The following is a 21,722-nucleotide window of genomic DNA, read 5'->3' on the forward strand; positions in this document are numbered from 1 at the left end:
TACAGTATAATACTCAGACATGCATTTGGAGCCTTTTGTATGTTGATCATAGTGCTTTCCCACAGCATGGCCTAAAAACAATCATTGAATACCTAGTGTACTGTATGTCATTAAGGCAAAAGGCTTCCAGGAATGGGCATGGTTCCAAGCCAAACAGCACAAACCGTGCTCAAATGCAAACACTCGTTTCCAGTTATTAACCCTTCAAAGATCCATTCTGTTGTGCCATGGAAAAGCCCTACAGTATATTGTTGCTGTCAAGCAGAAACCAGCTATTCTCTAGTTCAAACTTCTTTTCATTTTGTTTTTCTTTTTTTGCTCGCAGTCACTGCTACCCTTCACATTACAAATATTGAACCAATGAAAAGTATTAAAAAGCACTTCTGAACTAAACCTCATAACTCAATTTGATCCTCAAAACTGTCAGCCAGATCACCCAACTACAACTTTTTCGTTAGAAAAGTCTACATTCACTAGTCTACATCACTGGCCAGATGGCCAAGACATGGCCCATATCTGTGTGGCTGGTTCAGATAGGATGTCATCAATATTAAGCCCTTCTCTAACAGGACTTCATATGGGAATCCCCATGTATGGAGGAAGACAGCCCATATCTGTGTGACTGGTTCAGACAGACAGGGATCTCCATATATGGGCATAAAAGGGATGTACCAACAGTACATGGATCTCCATATATGGGTACCAGGGGTCTCCATTTATGGGTTACTGGTCCGATATACATCACTGGCCAGATGGCCAAGAATTGGCGCAACCTCGCCTGTCGCCCGGAGGCGTCTTACTAGTAATAATTACATTCATTTTTAAAACAAACAGTGACATTGCATGTCTGTCAGTTCTAATAAAATAACAGGAAATACATATTCCAGGAATATCTATGGTTCAAAAGAACACCGCAGAGTGTTGGCAGTCAGGAACAGGACAAACAGGAACTTGCAGATATGAATCAAGTGCGTCGTACAACCAAGAAACAGTCCGATAGAACAGCTGCTTCTAACACCAGTGTTTTTTGGGATCATTTCTGTAGTAAAGAAAAACGTTGAGATGGATCAAAGTGGTGAGTCCTTAATATTCTTACAACTTTTATTTAACAAAAAATAAATACAAAAGTATAAAGCGGGCACTTAAAAGACACATGTTAAGCTCATTGTCCTGCTATGCACCTTACTCCGTCAGTCACATCTGTCATCAGGAATTAAATATTATCATGAACTAAGGTATTAATCACATTATGACCATTTCTACATTGTCTCATGCTTAGAATTGTAATCAGCCTATTTGAGTTTATTTATGTGTCATAGGGACAGGCAAACTGTCTTTTTTCTTTCTTTCTTTTTAAACTTGTACCCCATTTTTTGGTTGTTTGGACAACATACGAAAGGTAGGAGTGAATATTGGAATTGGTCCATCCTGTGCCTTTTGAACTTTCCAATTGCAGGTTTATATTATTTTGATATTATGTCTGAAAACATCCAGTCGTCTACAGGGATATTAATCGCTCTGACATCCATGGGAGTGACTGTTGGGAATTAGTGGAGTTGTTTTGTTAGGCGGGTCCTAACAAACCTTTTCCTGCCAAGGACCACAAAATTGTTATACTGTCACTGCGTATATTTGACCACGGATTCCCATCTGAAAATGTTTAGTATCAGGGACCCCCAGAAGACAAGATTTGTGTAAATTATTTTCAAAATGATAAAAAAAAGGTTTTCTTCAAAAGATCTGCAAGAATATGGAATTAGTGATAATGAGTAAAGAGAAGTAAAGTCTGTCGTTTACAATTGACTTCTGTCAGAACAACCCCACCTCCTTCCAGCAAAACAACTGCGAAACTGAAAAATACCTGGAGACAAATAAAATAATAATAAAAGACTGTATGATAAAATAAGAAAAGCAGTAATTACCTGCCAGTTTTATTTTTTCCCAAGAAGAGCTAACATCCAAGAAGAGCTAACTCAATATTGACAATTCAATGTCACACCCAAGTTTTAGTGTTGACAGTACACCGTTTAATGTCTTGGTCATTAAAAAGCTAATTGTCTCTGCCAGGCCGAAAGGCATGGGGAGACTATGTTTTGCACCCTGTCTGTCTGTCCGTCCGTCCGCGTGCGTGTATGTGTCTCCTTCAGTCTGTGGACAGCTAATCTCTGGCACCACTGGCACGATGGCAGCGAAACTGTGCACGCAAACTCACTGTTTTTTTCACATGGGCTTGTTATAGTGCCACCAGGAGGTGCATTTGCGAAACGAGTCTTTCAGATTGTTCATATTCCATCCTGATTGGCTAAGATTGGCTAAGATTGGCTTCCAAAGTTTGCAAGAATGCTCCGTTTTGAACCAAATCCCTTAAATCATGCGATCAGTACGATTACCGTGACATTTTGCACGCACATTCCCACTAGGCAGAGGAAGAAATGCCACTTTTTTCCAAATCAGCCTCATGGTGGCGCTATAACAGGCCGATTTGAGTTTTTACCTATAATCCAACCGATCAGTGTAAAACACCAGGAGGCCAAAATAACATACCTGACATGAGGTAACCGTGCTCAGAAGGACTGCTTCTAGTTTAAATATGAAATAGGCATTGGCAGTAGGCTAGTGAGCGAACATTGTTAAAACAGGTTTCATTTCTGAATGCCAGTTGGTAAATATTGCTACAACCTGCATCTAGCCATCTACAAAACCATATAGGAGTAGAGACATTTGAAAAGTCTTTTGAATGCTGTATAAAACTAAAGCCTGGCCTCTCTCAGAATCAGTATCTGTGTTTCTGCTTGTTCTTCTCTTAGACCTCAGGATAGTGCTACTGGGATCACAAGCATATGAAGCCCGATCAACAGCAAGCCTCATTTTGGGAGAAGACAAATTAAAGCCTGGTAAAGGCGTTGCTCATTGCAAACATTCAGTGGGACAAAGAGGTGGAAGAAATTTCGTTTTAGTTGAAACACCTGCCTGGTTCAGGGATTACAAACTATGCGACACATCAGAGATCGCCAAGAAGGAAATAGTGCTCAGTTTGTCACAGTGCCCCCCTGGACCCCATGCTTTCATCCTGGTAGTCCAGGCTGATGTGCCATTCACAGAAGCATCCAGGAGATCAGTGGAAGAACACATGAACCTTTTTGGAGAGAACGTATGGAGTCATACGAATGTGCTGTTCAGCTACACAGGCTGGCTAAAAGACAAAAGTATTGACCAGCATATTAAGAGCGAGGGGAAGGCTCTACAGTGGCTAGTAGAAAAATGTAAACACAGGTACACCGAATTTGAAAGCGAGAGTCACATTTCTGACAATGAGGTGAAAAGGTTAATGATGAAAATTGACGAGTTGTTAGAAGAAAATGGCGGCAACCATTTTGAAATAAAGAATGGATTGCTGGGAGGCATTGCTGACGAGAGGGAAACCATCAAGGTGAAGGTGGCAGAGAGGCAAAGGAGAATGACAGACAAACAAAGCAGAAGAACCATCTCAAGAGGTAGGTTTATCTCTCGACTTTGTCATCTAAAGCTAGCCTTACACCTAACAACTTTGAAAAGATTTCTCAGTCGTAATAAAATCGAGGCAAGTCGAGGCGCGCTCCCGTGATTCGGTCGTTACTCAATCGTTAAATGTGAGGTAGTGCTCCGACTCGATTTTTACCCCGACTTGAGACCCAGATTCTGTTACGAGAATATTAAACTGGTTTGATATTTTCTCAAATCGGGGCTGAGTCTGAATGAGCACAATGAGGCCCTCGCTAGCGAGCCAAAAGCCATTTATTCTCCAAGACGTTCGGTTGAGCTGCCAGCCTGGCGTATCATAACATAACATTCAAAGTTGATAATAAGTTGATAGGATCAATCTGCGCCAGCTATGGAGGAGAGGAGAGAATGGGAGAAGAGGGCGGAGGGAGGAGGGCGGAGCTCGGTGTGTGTGCAATATGTGCATGAAGTGAGGGAAAAAGTAATCACATGTTTTACTCAAGTAAAAGTATCAATACTGCAATACGATGCATTGTGAGCTTGTAGATTGGCTATTTTCTGTGTGTGTGTGGTGTTTGTGGTGTGTGTGTGGGAGCTAGTCAGAGGAATATGAACACATGGGCATGGCTATAATAGGCCTATCTATACTATAATTTTGCGAATGTCTGAGTGAGTGAGTGAGTGTCTGTCTGTCTGTCTGTCTCAGCGTTTCTCCTCGGTGGCTTGAGCAATTGATCTGAAATCGCATCACCATCAGCATATGAACACACCTGACATAACTGTGAAGCCCGTTTGTCACTTTCACAAATCGTATGCTGTATATTAGCATTTTTATGCTGTATCTATATCTATTTAGCCTACAGTACCTTTAACCCACACACTGCACATCATTTCGGAGCTCATATAAAAGAGAATCTTGTACCAGTCTTTACAAAATCTTTATAGGCATCTTTTAAAAATCATCATTAAGTCTTTGGAAAGTATTTTTCAAATCTTTTAGTGTGAGAGGGTAGTCTTTTAGAAATCTTTCCAAATCTTTCCCAAATCTTTACAAAGTTGTTAGATGTAAGAGGGCCTTAATATATTGTCAGACATGGTTTTGACAAATGTTACTTAAATTCCTAGGAAAGTCTGTGAACAGCAACGTAAACATTGTGTTGCTGGGATGTGTCCTTTCCAAAAAGAGCATTGTCCGCAGCACCATCTTCAACAGCTCTGGAGTTGAAGAACAAACCAACGCGTGTTTGAAGGAACATGGTAAAGTCGGCAATCAGAAGATCACAATTGTGGATACACCAGGATGGTGGAAAAACGTCCCTGCCAAGTACACTGCAGAGTCAGTCAAGGCTGAAATTAGAAGAGCTGTGACTCTCTGTTCTCCTCACCCTCATGCCTTCCTTCTGATGATTCCAGCTGACACATCATTCACTGAAGAACACAGGAGGATCACAGAGGACAACGTGAGGCTTCTGGGAGAACAGGTTTGGGAACACATCATTGTGGTTTTCACTGATTCTCAATTCCTCGGACGGTACACCATTGAAGAGCACATTGAGAGTGAAGGAGAGCCTCTCAGATGGCTTGTGGACAAGTGTGGTGACAGATACTTTGCCTTTGACAATGTGACTCAAGATCAGCAGCCTCAGATCAGTGCTCTGATTGAACTGATCAACGACATGATTGCAGCACATGGCCAGGTTTCCTTTGATTTGAGCAAATCTTTGCCACCTCCAGAGGAGACGGAGACCCAGAGTGACCAAAGTGCAGAAGATGCACTGCTAAAAGATCTACTCTGTGTCCTCAATAAGAAATGGCAATGGCAGCTTCAAGAATGGAAAGCCATAACGAAAAGAATATGCACAAGAAATACGCATCCCATTCTATCTGGAAATAAGAGCATGGGAGGTCGTCCAACATGTATGTATAATGAATTACTTGGTTGTTTTATGATTTGGAACAATAAAGCTGGTTGCACACTGCTGCGTATTTTCGTTGCGAAATGCGTTTTTCAGGGCAAGGAGAGAGAGAGAAAGAGAGAGTAAGGGACCCAGTGGTCCGGAAAATAAATACAAAACAGGCAGCAGTGTGCAAACGTGATTGACATAACGTGAGGTTGATTTCTTTATTTACGTGCCCCAGAATTTGCTCCTATATTCTGCCAAAAAAAACGCAGCAGTGTGCAACAACCTTAAGCCTTTTATGTGGCGGGCCTTCTGGGTGGCACAGTGGAAAAATTCTAATTGACTGTTCGAGGGTGGGACGCCTCCAGGGTAGGGCTGTTGATTGCGGCACCAGCGACAAACGGAAACCCACTTAATCACCAAAAACGTTGTCCCTTGCCTACTAATTCTGCATATATGTAGTTCAGTTTATAGCGATTAGCAATTTTCAAACGGTTCTGTTTTCTAGTTTCAACACCAAGAGAGGAAGGAGCGTCTAGTGCAGCAGAGGAGCTGCAAGAGCAGGGATCACATGAGGATGAAGACTTTGAAACAGGAGGGCAGAGTTTACCACAGCTGATGAAGTATTCACTGAAGACATACTTCAGGAAGGACAAAGGAGCATTCGGTGAGTTTCTTATCGTCTCCGCCAGGCCGAAGGCATGGGCAGGGACCGTTTTGCACTCTGTCCGTCCATCCGTGTGTCTGTCCATTCGCCTGTCTGCGAGCAGCTAAACTGCGGGATGAGAGTGTGTCAGACTTTCAATATTTATGTGTAGGTAACTTAACCTTTATTTTGAATTATAGATTTGCTTGCGGAACTGGACCATACCAATGAGTTAAAGCCAGAATGGAAGGAGCTGTTTGAAAGAGAGTGGAGCAGGCGTGAAATGAGATTGACAGCAGATGTGAAAAATGCTCTGATTGGGTTCCTTTGCCCAGATGAAGGTTAGTCGACTTTTGCGATGTATTGTATGGCATCCTTTACTCAAAATCATGCATCATCATAACTGATAGGTTAGGGTTGCATAATTGCAGAAATATTCAAGGTGGAAGCTTTCCAAGGGAATTATCAGGAATTTATGGGAAGTAACAAAAAACTATGGGAATAAAATGGAAATAGGCATTATTTGCTCATACTGCATATCTCAAGTGCAGGTCCATTCATTAATTAATCAATTTGCCAAATAAATCAATGTATCTGTCATAGGGTGGCCTTCAATTCATGGAGATTATATTGATTTTGTCCCAGTCCAAAGCCAATAATTTGATGACTGGCGGGGTCTCCGCCGGTAGGACACTTGCAGAGTCTCCTATTGAGTCGCATACTGACGGATAACACGGTCATCAAATTATTGGCTCAGGAATGTGTCAAAAACTAAAACATATCCATGAATTCAAGGCTTCATGGGGTGTGTAATCGATAGAAAATAATATGTTTTGGGTGAACTACTACTTTAAAAAAATTATCTATAAGTTAGTTGTTCCCTTTAAATCCAAGTTTGTAAGCAGGCCACAGGCACACTGTCAAACTATTTTCCTTATAATTAATTAACTGACTAGCTAGATAACTAATTTAACATTGTATTTGAGAACATAATCATTGTGTACAAATTCAACAACAGATAACCAGTCAGAACCACGAGCTGCAGACTACAGAGCCTCTCATCAGCGGGTCAGCGCATGGTTAAAACATGACAGAGGGTCGGACAGTCCTGTGGATTCTGACTTTATCTCCACAACAGAGAGCAGAGGTGATATGGTGACAGACAACGATAGCCAACATGAATCATCTGGCCAATATTGACCATTTAGCAAATCAAGCTAATGAGTTTTATGAAATTTTTACTTTAACTCTTTGTGTCACCCATAATGTTATTTGGTAAGAGTATAAGTGATTATTACTGTAAAGCATATTTAGGCCCAAAGTACTGACAGTAAGCATCTGATTGCTGTGAAAGGCAAGGGAAGGAATGGCACACTTTCCACATTGGACTATTATAGCACCACCAGGAGGCCACAATAACATGCCTGACCTGGCTCTGATGAGCACTAAAGTCATTAGGGGCTCGGATTCTCCAAATTTCATGGCGGATGCCTCTTTAAGAGCCAGGTTGTCGAATCAGAGCCGTCCATTTTACATGTCATGGTCAGACATGGCATAATGTAACTGCTATAAATAATGATTGTAACTGGCATAAATGTGTTTTATTTACTATAAGAATGAAGTCCTTTTTAAATCAATAAAACCGTTTGGCTTTTATATGTTGTGTCAAGATTTATGCATCATCTGACACTGACAGTAGAAGGAATTTAGCTTTTCTTTGTTTGTAGTTTGTCTTATAATAGTACTGCAATAGGCTCTGCAATACAGTTAAAGGGCCAGACCATTGAACTATGTCATTAATGTACCTTAGAGTTGTTATGTGGAAATAAGACAAAATCATGGTGTTCTCTTTGGCTTGCAGAGTACACCCTCATGATGTCACTGATCATGACCCAACAATCAATCCTGCAGTTCTAGGCAAGACAGAAGAGGGGACTTTTTATTTACACAACAAGTCTAATGTACTGTATATTAATGACATAGTTCATAGTTGAAAATGAGTGGTACTCCCCTTTAAGGAAAGGCTGTGGTGGGGAGAAGGGTTATAGAGTATATGAAAGAGAATTTCATGATTCTCAACTAAAAAAAGCATCTCAAGCCAATCTAATGGCCGTCATATCATATCCTACAGCACAGACAACATTACGTGGATGGAGGTCTTTTTGGGTGAAGGGCTTCCGGTATTTCAGTACCATAATAGGGCGTATCAGTGGTTTACTGGTGCCACAAAAATAAAATTGTGATTGATATACTGCTATAGTAGTAGTAGTAGTAGTAGTAGTAGTAGTAGAGGTAGTAGTAGTAGTACAGTAGTAGCAGCATTGTGTGCAGTCTGTGAGGCACCAACAAGTGCACACACATACAGCAACGGCAGTAGTCTGTCATGTGAGTACCAGTTGTACAGCATCTCTACTGTTTATGTTTATTAAAGGATCCCCATTAGAGACTCACGAATGAGCCTCTAGTCTTCCTGGGGTCCTGAATCAGGCAAATACAATACAAATATACAATTAAAAAATACAAATAAAAATAAAAAATAAAATAAAAATATATATAAATGAATACAAAAAAATAATAATTAACAATTCAAATTAAACAGTCCAGTCACATCTAAAAATACACGTATAAAGTTGCATAGTTATATGTCACTTGGCAAGATATTTTTTTATATGCTTTCTGAAAGTTATCTTGTTATGTATTATAGACAAGATGTTTTTCGGCAAGGCATTCCAGAGTTCTATTGATCTATATATACCAGTAAGCTTAAGGCAATTTGATTTTGGTGCTATTTTTGTTCTTAGTTTACCAGAAACTGCTGTGAGACAGGGAGTCTCTTCATACACCTTGTCTACCTCTCTCCATATTGCTATCAGATTTCTCTTTAATCAGCAAAGTGTGATTGCCATGTGTCAGTGACGTTTCTATCACCAGTCATGTATCAATGACGTATCGCCACCAGTCATGTGTCAGTGATGTTTCTATCACCTGTCAGTGAAAGATTCCAGTTTTTTGCTGCCCCACATTTGCTTGAGTCCTATGAGAGGCAGTTAGGCAATACAAAGACCGCAGAGGACTGCAAGCATATATACCGGTAGTATGTTTCTAAACTTACATTGCAATCTTTATAAACCTCACCAACAAGAACAAAACTCTTTCACAAGAACAATGTAGATTCTTGAAATGCAACTTGGAGTTGGTGTTTCAGTCTGACAGCATAATAGCATATTGCCAATTGTGATTGGCTAGTACCAGTACATCCCATTCACTGGTGGGCAAGGAGCATTGCAATTGGCAGCACGCACACGTGAGAAGAAACAGAAGTCTACATTTTAACATCACAGGTAACTGAGAACATATCAGATATTGGATATTTATATTGTGAAGCTCTAGTCTAGTGTGTTTCCAGTACTAACCAGAGCCTTCTGTTCTCGGTCTGCAGTCAGCTGGTCCATGTACCAGGGGCCGTGGTCAGGGTGGAGGCCCCTGAGGGCCAAGCAGGGCAGCTGTAAGGCCGAGAGGAGGGCCAACTCATCTCCATACTCCACTGCCTCATCCACCTGTTCTATCGCAGCACGCACTGGATGGAGAACACACACACACACACACACACACACACACACACACACACACACACACACACACACACACACACACACACACACACACACACACACACACACACACACACACACACACACACACACACACACACACACACACACACACACACACACACACACACACACACACACACACACAGTGATAATTTGTTAACATATTACCCATAATAACAGCCTTATTTATTATACCCAAACAGATCGATGTTAATGATCTGTATTCTGTACATAGATATGTGATGAGTTTTGTACGTCACATGCATACAGTATGTTTTGATGCACATCTGTAATGCATACCTATGCTATGATATTGTTTTAATGTGCTTATATACATTCATTTCATATATATTGGGTTAATGTACATCTGTAGAAAGTACACATACTGTAATGTAATCTAAATCATGAGCAAATGTAGATAACAACACTAGGCCTAACCTATAGAATAGGGCTAAATCAGAAATTAGCCTACAAAACAAATATGTTGCTACATACTGTACATGTACTGTAAGCCCCTCCCAAACAGCAAAATGTGTTCCCGGCCTGAATGGGTTAAGTAAACCATCTCGGTGCCATATGAATCAAAGCTCTACCCGCTTGTCTCACTACTGTTTTTCTTTTTCTTCCTTTTTTTTTAGGAAACCATTTAAAAACAATAATAAATACGTCCCTGATCAGCTAAATCAGGGGCTGATAGATTTTGGGCATGCTAGTATTGGTGATTTTTTGAAAAAATATATTCAATTTCTTATAAACAATAGGGCTTAGGGTGGTTATTGATTACATAACTTTCTTATAGTACTCAAGGACAACTCTAATAAAGGCTGGGTATAAAGTGATTGATAGACAGAGTGCAGTGATGTATAGAGTTGTGATTTGGGCCTTTCAAACTAAAACAAAATCCCTCCACTACCTATAAAATCAGTAATGAATGACCTACTGTCCTATAGATATTAAGTATAATAAGCTGCAGACTACTGTACTGTACCATAGCTACTACTACACACTTAGATAGTAAATAGATAATGAATTACAAAGTATCATGGAGAATCAGTTCAACTAAAGCCTGAAACAATAGTTCAGATGAATTATGTTTCATGTATAAACTGTGTTTCTTACCGTTGACTTTGTTGAGGTTGTCTTGGATCTCAGTTTGAGTCAGATACTCCTCATAGATGTCCTTCTCAACACAACCATTAGCCTGGAGATAAAACACAACATCACTACATCACCTCCATTCTAAAAAGTGATTTTTTTCGGTTAGACATTAATAAATGAAAATTCAGAACATTTCAGAAACCTTATATTTAGTTGACTAAAACTAGACTAAAATATTTGCAGATCACCAAAATATGACTAACTAGCAAGATACAATTGGAAATTGACTAGAACTAAATCAATTTCTGCTGTCAAAATGAACACTGGTATCCATCTGTTTCCACGAGAATTTACTGTTGCATTATCTGTGGGAAACTTCCGGTTAACAGCAGACATACAAGCTCACGTCGCGTCGCAGATGCAACTGTTGTGAGCTTGTAGTCAGTAGATCACACTCGGCAGTGGCGCTGGAAGCTGCCGCACACCTTCTGTGCAATGCACAATGGGACATTGGAAAGTTGTGGATAAACAGCCTACCCGTCTGGACAGAGAGGTCTTCTTGTGAGCCCTGGCCTGGTGCAGCATCTCCTGGTAGACGGCCATCAGCGCCCCCTGCAGGTTGGTGAGCATAGCGTTGGGGTTGCTCAGGGCTGCTGCTGTCACCTTAATGTCTCCTCTCTCTACCGCCTCGTTGATGGCTATGACTGCGGCATGGACTGGAAACACAATAAATGGTAAAATAAAATGGTAAATGGTAAATGGTGCATTTATATAGCGCTTTTATCCAAATCACTTTACAATGTGCATTACATTCACCCATTCACACACACATTCATACACCAGTGGCGGTGGAAACCATGCAAGGCACCAACCAGCTCACCAGGAGCAAATCGGGGTTCAGTGTCTTGCCCAAGGACACTGCGACATGTAGACAGGAGTAGCCGGGATGTGAACCTCCAACCCATGGATCATTGGCCAACCTACTCTACCTACTGAGCTACAGCCGCCCGCAATACAACACTATTAGTTATTAATCAACTGGCATTTACACAGCAATTGTTTTAACAAAAAAATTGTTTACAAAGTAATAATCCAGTAAATAATCCATAGAATTCATGTCCTAACCCCGCTTACAAGGCCAGGTGGTGTCATGCCTCTTAATGCAGAGGATATTGCATTTTAATCATGCAATACCTCCTGTCAACCAGTAGGTGTCCTACTTGACTACAGGATCTGGTAGACCAACTGAACCTACTCTACTGCCATACAGCTTGGTCAAAATAACGTTTTATTCACTGAAGAGAAGAAAAAAATATACCGTATATATACACAGATCCATCTGAAAACATTGAATATTGTGTAAAAAAAAAGCATTGCAGATGCCCTAGCACCGTGACCCCAAATCATCACCGACTGGAAACTGGACTTCAAGCAACTCTGACCTCAGAAGGTTGACATTTCTCTATTATAAATCCTTGTTTTGAGTGGTCTCATGTAATATTGTAATATTTTGAAATATGGACATTTGATATTCATGATGATAATTAAAAGTAAAAAAAAAAGGTTTAGAATAATTCACTGCATGTGAAACGTACTGTATCTAGAATATATGAAAGTTTTAAGAAATATATAAACATTTCAAGACAATGTACTTTTACACAATATTCGAATTCTTTGAGATGGATCTGTATATACTTTGCAGCTTTTAACAAATTTTTGTTCCTTAGGATTACAGCACTGGAAGTGGTTTTAAACTGAAAGTTCAAGTGAACAAGATGAGTAAAGGAGTCATTTAAAGACGACCACCTACCAGCAGCCTCGTCCACCGACAGCTCATTGGCCAGGATTCCACCAATCTTACCAAAGGCAGGCATCTGGATTCCATATTTATCAAGTTCCACCTTCATGTTATTAATCTCCTCCTCTGGAGGAAGTTAGAACACAACAAATGTTCACTTTAATATGCATAATATGGTACTTGATTATATGCTTATCTATATGATATGTTAATGTACATGTATACAATGTGTTAATGTGTACATCTGTACATGCATAAAGCATGATGTGTTTATGTATATCTGTAGTACATGCATATACAACATTTTGTATATGTTATGCACATGAATTTAAGATATTTTGATGTACAGTACATGCATTCCTATGCTAATATGATGTGTTGTAATGTACATTATGTTCATTCATAAATTATAATGAATGTGTTGATAGACATATCTCTGCAGACATGTACAGAGATAAATGTAAGTTTTAAAAGTGCATCTTGCATTGTAAACTGTAACATTTGGTACAAACTGGTCATGCAACATTTCTGGTATTAGTCTGGTGTCTGTAGCTCGGTTATCATCAAGGATTCATGGCTAGTTTATCAGAAGTGTTATTTTATTTACCAGTGAACTTGACCTTCCCGTAGAGGTCGTGGATCTGAGGAGCCAGGCCCTGTCTGAACAGATACAGGCTGGAGACAACAAATAGTTTGTTATACAGGGTTCCCACACATTTTTACCAATTAATTTCCAAAACTTTTCCAAAACGTTTCCAGAATATTTAACCCAATTTCCAGGACTATATAACAATAATTCAGCTCAATAACAGGTCGCTTACTCTTATGTGCAATGCCCAAAGACAACTAGTGTATGCCAGTGGTTCTCAACCTTTTCAGGCCGTGACCCCCAAAATAATCATATCTTAACTGGGGACCCACCCACCCCCACCCTGACGAGCACTAAGAGTAGAGGAATGTTGTATAACACGGTTCTAAATAGCTGATCTACATGCTCACAACGCCTCGCGTTGCGAGGCGTAGTGAGCATGTAGATCGGCTATTTTCACAATTTCTGCCTCTAATATTTGACAATTTGGCCAATGTTTAATTTGTCATTTCAGAGGTATTAACAAAATCAATAACCAAAGACAATGCATAGCTATTTTTTCCAGGACCTTCCAGGACCCTTGATAAATTCCAAAACTTTTCCAGTACTGGAAAAATATTTTTCTAATTTCAAAATATTTCCAGGAATTTCATGACCGTGGGAACCCTGATATTACCAAACATCACAACTGATTAATACAGAACTTGCCAAACAATAAATTCATAATTACAAGGTGTTATCATACTGTGCTGCTGGTGTATGCATACAGTACTCTGCCTGCAGCAATGTGGCAGAGTACTGTAATCTAGACTATTATTACAAGTCAGTCACTAAATCATTGATTCTCAAACATGTAAAAAAAAAAAAAAAAATTATACAGTATGCATTTGGTCATGGATTTGTGGCCAGAACCAATCTAAAGTCATCTGGTCCTTCACATTAGGGCGGCGGCAGGATTAGTTTCCGAAGAATTGGGCGTAGGTTTGTTAGCAGCAGCTGTGGATTCTCATGTCCCCAGACGTACTGGTAGGTGGGGAACGCCAAACATCTGGCAACAAAGGTCTAACGGTTTTGTCCTGTTAGCAAACTAACGCGAAGATGAATTTATTAGCAGGTTTTCATGACACTTTGTAGGAACTAGGAATGTCCCGTATGCTGCCCAAAAGATGATTTTCACGGGTTAAAGCCAAAAAAGAAAAAGAAAAAGAAAAAGAAAACATACCAAGACTGAATTTTATTTTCAGACCATGTCCCAATATGTGATTTTTTTTTAATTATTATTATTTATTTTCTGAAGTTCTGAACTGCCTTCACTGCATGTGTGTGGGCCAATCCATGCTTCATTTTATAGAAGTATCCTCTGAAGTTCTGTTGTATTCTATGCTAGTCTGGCCAATTGAAATACTCATATCTTATAAATTATAACTGTTTGGAGATCTCTGATCTGCACTGATCTCAGAAACAGCCCCTATGGAATCCCCAAGAGTCAAGACTGAAATCAGTCCCCAGGACTGAGAACTTTAACCCCTGTGATTTTACTTTCTAGGTTGAAAGAACAATAATGACATAATTGGGAGGGTGTTCAGGTGGCAGAGATTTTCCAGCAGTGGAGCCTCTAGCTCAGCTGGGCACTCACAGTCACAAGCCAACAAAGAGTTTGTGAGAGCATGGATACAGTAAACATTAGTATAGTTGTAGTTGTTTTAAACTGACCTGAGAGCATGGATACAGTAGATAGCTCTGGGCATGTTCTTCTTATCGTAGATGTCTGTCGTCTCTGGTTGGAAGAGCTGGAAACACAAGTCAGTCAGGTAGGTGATGGGTTAATCCAAATGAATCACTTTACTGATGATTTGAGCCTATCAATTGTCCAACGGGAATTCTTCATTTTGTGATAAACTGGAAAGTTATGTTTTCAATAATTACATATTTATAAGTATAAAATACAGTGTTCACTGAAATGTCTAACACCTGACCTCACTGGTTGGACTGTTTAATTCTCTAAGACGTCTGTTTTTAATTCCATGTCGTGCTTTACTTTTAATCTCAACTCCATCTCAACCTTGATGTTATCGATGCTATGTCACCAGATTGACCAGAATGTCCCACTGAGGATGAATAAAGCTATATCTTTTCTGATGGTCAGTAGTCTAGTTACCGTTGGCAGTCCGACCTCCATCATCGCGTTCCTCCAGTGGTTGATGTTGTCGGTGTGGCGGAACTGCAACCCGGCTGCCTGAACACACACACAACACACAGAGACATTAGAATAGACACCACTATATGCCGTTTATGTATTATAATAGAGGACAGATGGTGTTTAACATTATAGGATTACAGATTTAAATGAACAACGATCCTAATGTATGAACTACTGTATGTAGACCTACACATCAGACCAGATTAAAACTGTTTTATAATACTTCATCATAGTACAGTGTCACTTGAATAAGCTGATCTACAAGCTCACAACACGTTGCAGATTGGCAGTTTTTGAAACATTTAGGAAAATTGAGATGGAAATAAAAAGTCAGGATAAAGATCCAGTTGTGACCAAGACATTGATCATCACAATAAACGCTCAGTTGGACAAATTAACAATGTTTAGACATTATTGTATGTTTTCAAGAAGGGTCGTCACTCACGATCATGACATTTTAGTTCATGATTTATATCAGACAAATAATTATGATTCATTATTTAATTGCATTTTTGGCATTAACATTATAAATAAAATAAATATATTTTGCAGTAATTACGCTTTGGCTTTATAAACATTACAAAACGTTCTGATCAACAAGCCTGTAAATCGTCCATCGATAGGGAGGCCAGGTAGAAAGTGGTTAGAAAGTGTGCTGGCGACGATTTGGAAATAATGATGGAAATATTGATGACCAATTAATTTCATCCGGATGACTCTGTAAAGATGATTATGAATGTAAATAACGCAAAATAATTGCGATTAGCTCAGATAATTGCGCTCAGGCAATTATATAATAATTGCGACAGGCCTATCTTCATTATGCTGGTCTTCTGTTTGTCATGCACCTGTGCTACCAGTAGAATGGAAGTCGTCTGTCGGGTGGAAACCTCATATGCGACTGAATTTATCCCCTTGGGATAATAAAGGTATCTTATCTATCTATCTGTCCAAAACTTTCCAGGATTCAAATTCAAAAGTAGCAGATCTGCAAGCTCGAAACGTGGCGCCAAGGGACGCGTTTTGAGCTTGTAGACCTGCTACTTTTGATGCTTTTGAGTGACACCGTAGTGTGATCAAGCAGGGCATTAACTGACGAAATAACACAACAAATGGAGATAACAGGTTTAAAAGTATGTTTCTGACTGAGTTCAATGGGTTTTGCCTTGCACAAGGGCACCTCCTCCGGTGCGAGCACCAAAGAGGAGCCAAGAGGAGAGGTGTTGTTGTGTTGTGTTTGACCTTGTATCGTTGCTGGTCCCCGTCGTAGATCTTCTTCTTGGGGACGATGTGGGGGGCAAAGCAGTGACCCAGTTTAGCCAACAGAACACCGTTCCTCAACGCCTCCTCCAGCTCCACTGGAGCCGGTACCTCCTCGTGAAGCACTGCCTCCAACCACCTACACACACACACACACACACACACACACACACACACACACACACACACACACACACACACACACACACACACACACACACACACACACACACACACACACACACACACACACACACACACACACACACACACACACACACACACACACACACACACACACACACACACACACACACACACACAGTAAGGGGAACATAAGAAAATCTGCGAAGTAAATCGTTACCAAGAAATGTCTTCACCAATGTGTTTCTAAAGGTGTGTAATAATATGTACTAAAGGTTGAAATTCAACTCCTGGGGGAAACCTCATAAAAAAACTGATTTGTGTTTGTGTCCCATTAATTTACTATACAGGAAAAAACTATACAAAAAAAATAGCATGTGAGGTGTCAAACTAGGGGTTTTTCATGATGCTGAATCCATTGCAAGCATTTGTTTTGCACAAAAACATGTTGTGGGCTACTAATGGCCCCCACAAAACGGTGAAAATTGATGATTCATCACTAAACCATCGTTTTGTGTGTCCGTTTTTAGCCCAAGGAATAATTTTCATGCAAAACAAATGTTTGCAATGGATTCAGCATCATGAAAAAACCCTAGTTTGACCCCTCACATGCTACTTAAAGCATATTTATTTTTTGTATTTTTTTCCTGTATAGTAAATTAATGGGACACAAACTCAAATCAGTTTTTTTATGAGGTTTCCCCCGGGAGTTAAATTTCAACCTTTTAGTACATATTATTACACACCTTTAGAAACACATTGGTGAAGAAATTTCTTGGTAACGATTTACTTCGCAAATTGGTCAAATATCTTATAAAAACCCCTTACTATACAGACAGAATATGAGTATACAAAAGGTCAGGGCTAGGGATGGGACGATAATCGCTATCATCGTTTATCGTGATAAAAAACATTGACGTTAATCATATCGTGGAGATTTAATTTATCATGATATCGTCCTCCGTCATGCATTGGGATGAATTCACCTTTCGTTTGCAGAGCTACACATCCAGTACCATTTAAACCCTTACACAGACCTGTAAATAACGTACTTGATAGTGATTTTTTTTCCCACTCTACTAAATCTCTGCAACATGTTGTGAGCTTGTAGATCGGCTATTTTTTTGGCAAATTAAAGTTCCGCCCCAAGGATAATGGATGTTGGGGATATTTTGATTATCGCGATAACATCGTAAATCGCAATGTCTTTGGTCACAATAATCGTGACATGAAATGTTCATATCGTCCCATCCCTAGTCAGGGCGATTCAATATTCTTTAATGTTACCTCCCATAAGTCCCATCCCATTACCCAAGTGTGTGTGAGTGAGGTTTGGTAAAATGAATAGCCTACTACAATATATTCACAGTTCCCGCCATAATGTGTGTGTGTGTGTGTGCGCGCGTGCGTGTGCGCATAACTGTTGTTACACTACATCTGCATTCCTGTAACTCCAGAAGAACCCTGGTTAACAGAACTTGTTTTTAATTAAGACAGACTAGTCCTACTAGACAGACTAGTTTCATCATAAATTCCAGACTGACCGCTTGGCTTCCTCCAGTCGACATAAGTACTGGTACGCCACATTCTGGATGCGTTGCTCATCCATCTCCTCTGCTGTCAAACGCTCATCTGCACAACAAACACACAAACAATTCAAATCTTCAACGGACACAGAGTTCAGAGAGTTCTTTAACTTCTTTGACTTCTGCATGGGTGCTTTCCTTTGGTATTTATGAATACTTTCAACCTGGCTGGCATACATCCATATTTCAGGTATGTTAGGTGATAACGTCTTACTATCATACCAACAAAGTCTGTCTGGGTTCAACTGTCTACATGTGTCAGGGCAGGGTTGACAGAACTTGACACTAAGGTCTAAGAGGCACTTGCCTGTCTGGCAAGTACAGGTTATGTTCTAACTTGCCCAAAAGTCATGCCCACTTGCCCGAAAAGTAAATCATCCATTATAAAATGATAGGTAAAAATTGAATTAACGTTCAATTCAACACTTTTTTTTTCTTTTTTACTTTCTGGGGCTGTGCAATAAAAGATGTCAAACCCAAATGTATATGCCAAATACCTACATATCTATGAATATGGGTTAACAGTTCACACTTTTTATTTTATAGTTTAAGTCTAGCAACAGTAAAAATGGTGCTCTATTTTTACATTCCAGAGACCAGAAGACAGAGTGCTCTGGCCAAGTTCAGGTGTTCAGACAGATATCTCATGTTGTTTATAGACGGTTGTTGCGTCCCTGACTCCCCTCTCAAATGAGCACTCGACTTGCCTGGTCGGGCAACTTGAAAGAAAACTCCACCTGCCCGAAAGTTTTATTTACCTGCCAGGGGCAGGTGGGCAACCCTTAGTGTCAACGCCTGTTTGTACATAATCAGTTATAATCAGTTGGCTACATACTGTAGCCAAGCCACTGAAGCCAGTGGAGGTATTCTTCAATGTTGTATTGCTAATTTTAAGATACTGACTGTACAGTATGTCTGTAGGAGAAAATGTGGTGGTATAATGATATTCTGCTATGAAACAGTCTAGAACCGTTTTTTTGTCAGCCTGTGCAGAATTTAACACGCCCACACACGCTCCCAAACTGTTGCGGATTAGGAATGCACTTCCCTAGGCTGTTATTGCATGCCATTGTTTCAGGGCTAGGGGCTCTCCAGCGCTTTGATAAACAGGAAAGACTTTTTCAGGTGGGAAATCAATTTCATACAATCAAGTGAGAGAACCAACGTATAGGCTGTGTGTATTTCAGTTCCAATTCAGCCTGCTCACTTTTTTTTCATCACTTCTCATTTAAATTCTTTATCCTGTATGAGTTCCCTCTCCTAATTATGGATACTAAATTGTATCACAGAAATACCAGTAAGGGTAAACAACATTTATTTTCTATAATGAGCTGTAGATATAGTACTGAGAATATAAAGCTATTTAACACTAAAGAAATAAAAAATAAATAATCACTTTAATTTTTCCACTGCATAATTCTACTACAGACATCAGTAGGAACATGTCAGTACCTTCAACTTAGCAATACAGTGTTGGACATTTTTTTCAAAAATAGCTCCACTGTCCCAGCACCCCAAATATGGATGATAAAGACACTATCTAGTATGACCTTCCTTGACCCGAGCTACAGCGATGGCTGAGGTTATGTGGGGCTATCTCTCTCAAGGCACTTTAAATATTATGGTGTTAACATTCATAATTATAACCTAATGATGATTAAAATCAAATCAGCCCCACCTTCACCAGCAGCAACATTAACATGAACACATTAATGCATTACTGATTACAATCCAAAAATAGGCTTGTGAAACTGACATTCTGCATAATAAGTAGCCTAGCATACCTTTGTGTTAGTATTTGCACTTTTACTCAAGTAAATTAAAACATGAGAATAGTTATTTTAACCCACTGTGTAAATAATAATGATTGTGAAACAGCCATGCTGCATAATAAGTAGCTTTAGGTTTGTCACTGTAAGTTGTCCATATTTTTTTCCCAAACTTCCAATACTAGTAGGCTATTTGCACTTGTACTCAAGCCAAGTATATTATGTATTTCTTCTACATTATGGTATATTGATTGACTGAAGAATTTATTAGAAGTTTGTATAGAAAAGGGTACAGTTTCATGACAGTACAGTTCACTGGTACAAGGTCAACAAAAAGGATAAACTCATAACACTGAATAACAGACAGATAACAGTTCACATTCTTACAGGCATACGTTCTTTCAAGCCACTGTGTGCAAATAAACAAACTATTATTCTTACATCCTGAACGTGTTGTTCCTCCTGAGTCTCCCATGTTGTTGTTGTTTAAAACTCTTCAGTCAGCCTTTCAAAAGCCGACACCAGGAACCGGTCAAAACATTCACTTATTCCACCAAACGTGTTGTCTTTGTCTGAAGCTTTGACACAAAACTCACACTAACTGGCTGTAAAACAACATAAATTATATGAACTACCGGTAGTAATGTTGCATGTGTGTCTGTCTCTCTCTCTCTCTCTCTCTCCCGTTTGTCAGTCAGACTGTCTGGCGTGTGCGTGACGTCTGTTGACTATTCAATTTGAAATATCCCGCCCGTCTCTGATTGGCTAAGCTGTCGGGCAGCCACGCTTTGCATTGTGGTCAATGTAGTATTTGGCCGTCCGCCTACAGATGTATCGGAAGACGTCTCGCTTTGCATTGTGGTTAAAGTAGTTCATATATTATTTAGTCTTTGCCTACAGGTCTTGTACTGTAGGCTAAAATTAGTTTTGTTCATGCTTAGTAGTAGTACAAAATCTACAAAATGTATATTAATACAATATTTATTTTATATCTGTGATGTTTTTATTAAATGTATTTAATTTATTTTTATTTCTATGGTGCATATGAAAAAATAAAACAAAACAACACCATTAATGTAGACCAAAGACATTACCATCACATTTTATTATTATTATTATTATTATTATTTTTAAATATATCTATTAATGTTCATTCTTTTGTTGATTTTTATCATCTTTCTTTATTATTAACGTGTTCCTACTTTTTCCCCCCTGGTTGTTTACTGCTGCTGCCATGGTAACGGAGCTCCCCTGTCAAGGATCTGCTAACATGGTGGAATAACTAAAACAAACAAAGCTGAACTAAACTCACGTTCATTCATTCATGTGTCTCATATACAGGTTACAACTCGGACTGTTGCATTTATTAATTCAACAATTGACACAGTTTAATGACTTGAGCTTTGAGTTTGCTGCTGCCTGCTGAAGTGTTCCACAGAATGGGAGACTGCTGTTCCTGGAAATGTGAGTGTTTTAATTGTCTGGTAACGTTAGCATTAGCTTGGTTCAAAAAACACACCAGTGACTGTTAATGGATCCATTTGTAAACAGTGACAATGTACAAATGTAACCATTGTACACTCTATCAGTTAAATAGCACTGTGCTCTGCCCTATAACCAGTTTATTAATAAATAAA

At 39.5% G+C, this 21,722-nt stretch overlaps 1 protein-coding gene across 1 annotated transcript in view; it reads right to left on the reverse strand.

Moving 5' to 3' along the window:
* Positions 1–20,560, reverse strand: part of iqgap3 (IQ motif containing GTPase activating protein 3) — a gene marked incomplete at both ends in the record, with an annotated part of 61,261 nt that extends 40,701 nt beyond the window's left edge. Inside the window, 10 exons of the mRNA XM_080753773.1 lie at positions 9,441–9,604; positions 10,761–10,842; positions 11,277–11,455; positions 12,550–12,663; positions 13,145–13,212; positions 14,840–14,916; positions 15,285–15,362; positions 16,569–16,725; positions 18,275–18,362; positions 20,527–20,560. Coding sequence (XP_080609899.1) covers positions 9,441–9,604; positions 10,761–10,842; positions 11,277–11,455; positions 12,550–12,663; positions 13,145–13,212; positions 14,840–14,916; positions 15,285–15,362; positions 16,569–16,725; positions 18,275–18,362; positions 20,527–20,560 — 1,041 coding nt within the window. The remainder of the gene's footprint in view (positions 1–9,440; positions 9,605–10,760; positions 10,843–11,276; positions 11,456–12,549; positions 12,664–13,144; positions 13,213–14,839; positions 14,917–15,284; positions 15,363–16,568; positions 16,726–18,274; positions 18,363–20,526) is intronic.
* Positions 20,561–21,722: the final 1,162 nt, after the last annotated feature.

Source organism: Nannobrachium achirus (genome assembly GCF_963921795.1).
Source record: "Nannobrachium achirus genome assembly, chromosome: 2".
Classification (NCBI taxonomy): domain Eukaryota; kingdom Metazoa; phylum Chordata; class Actinopteri; order Myctophiformes; family Myctophidae; genus Nannobrachium; species Nannobrachium achirus.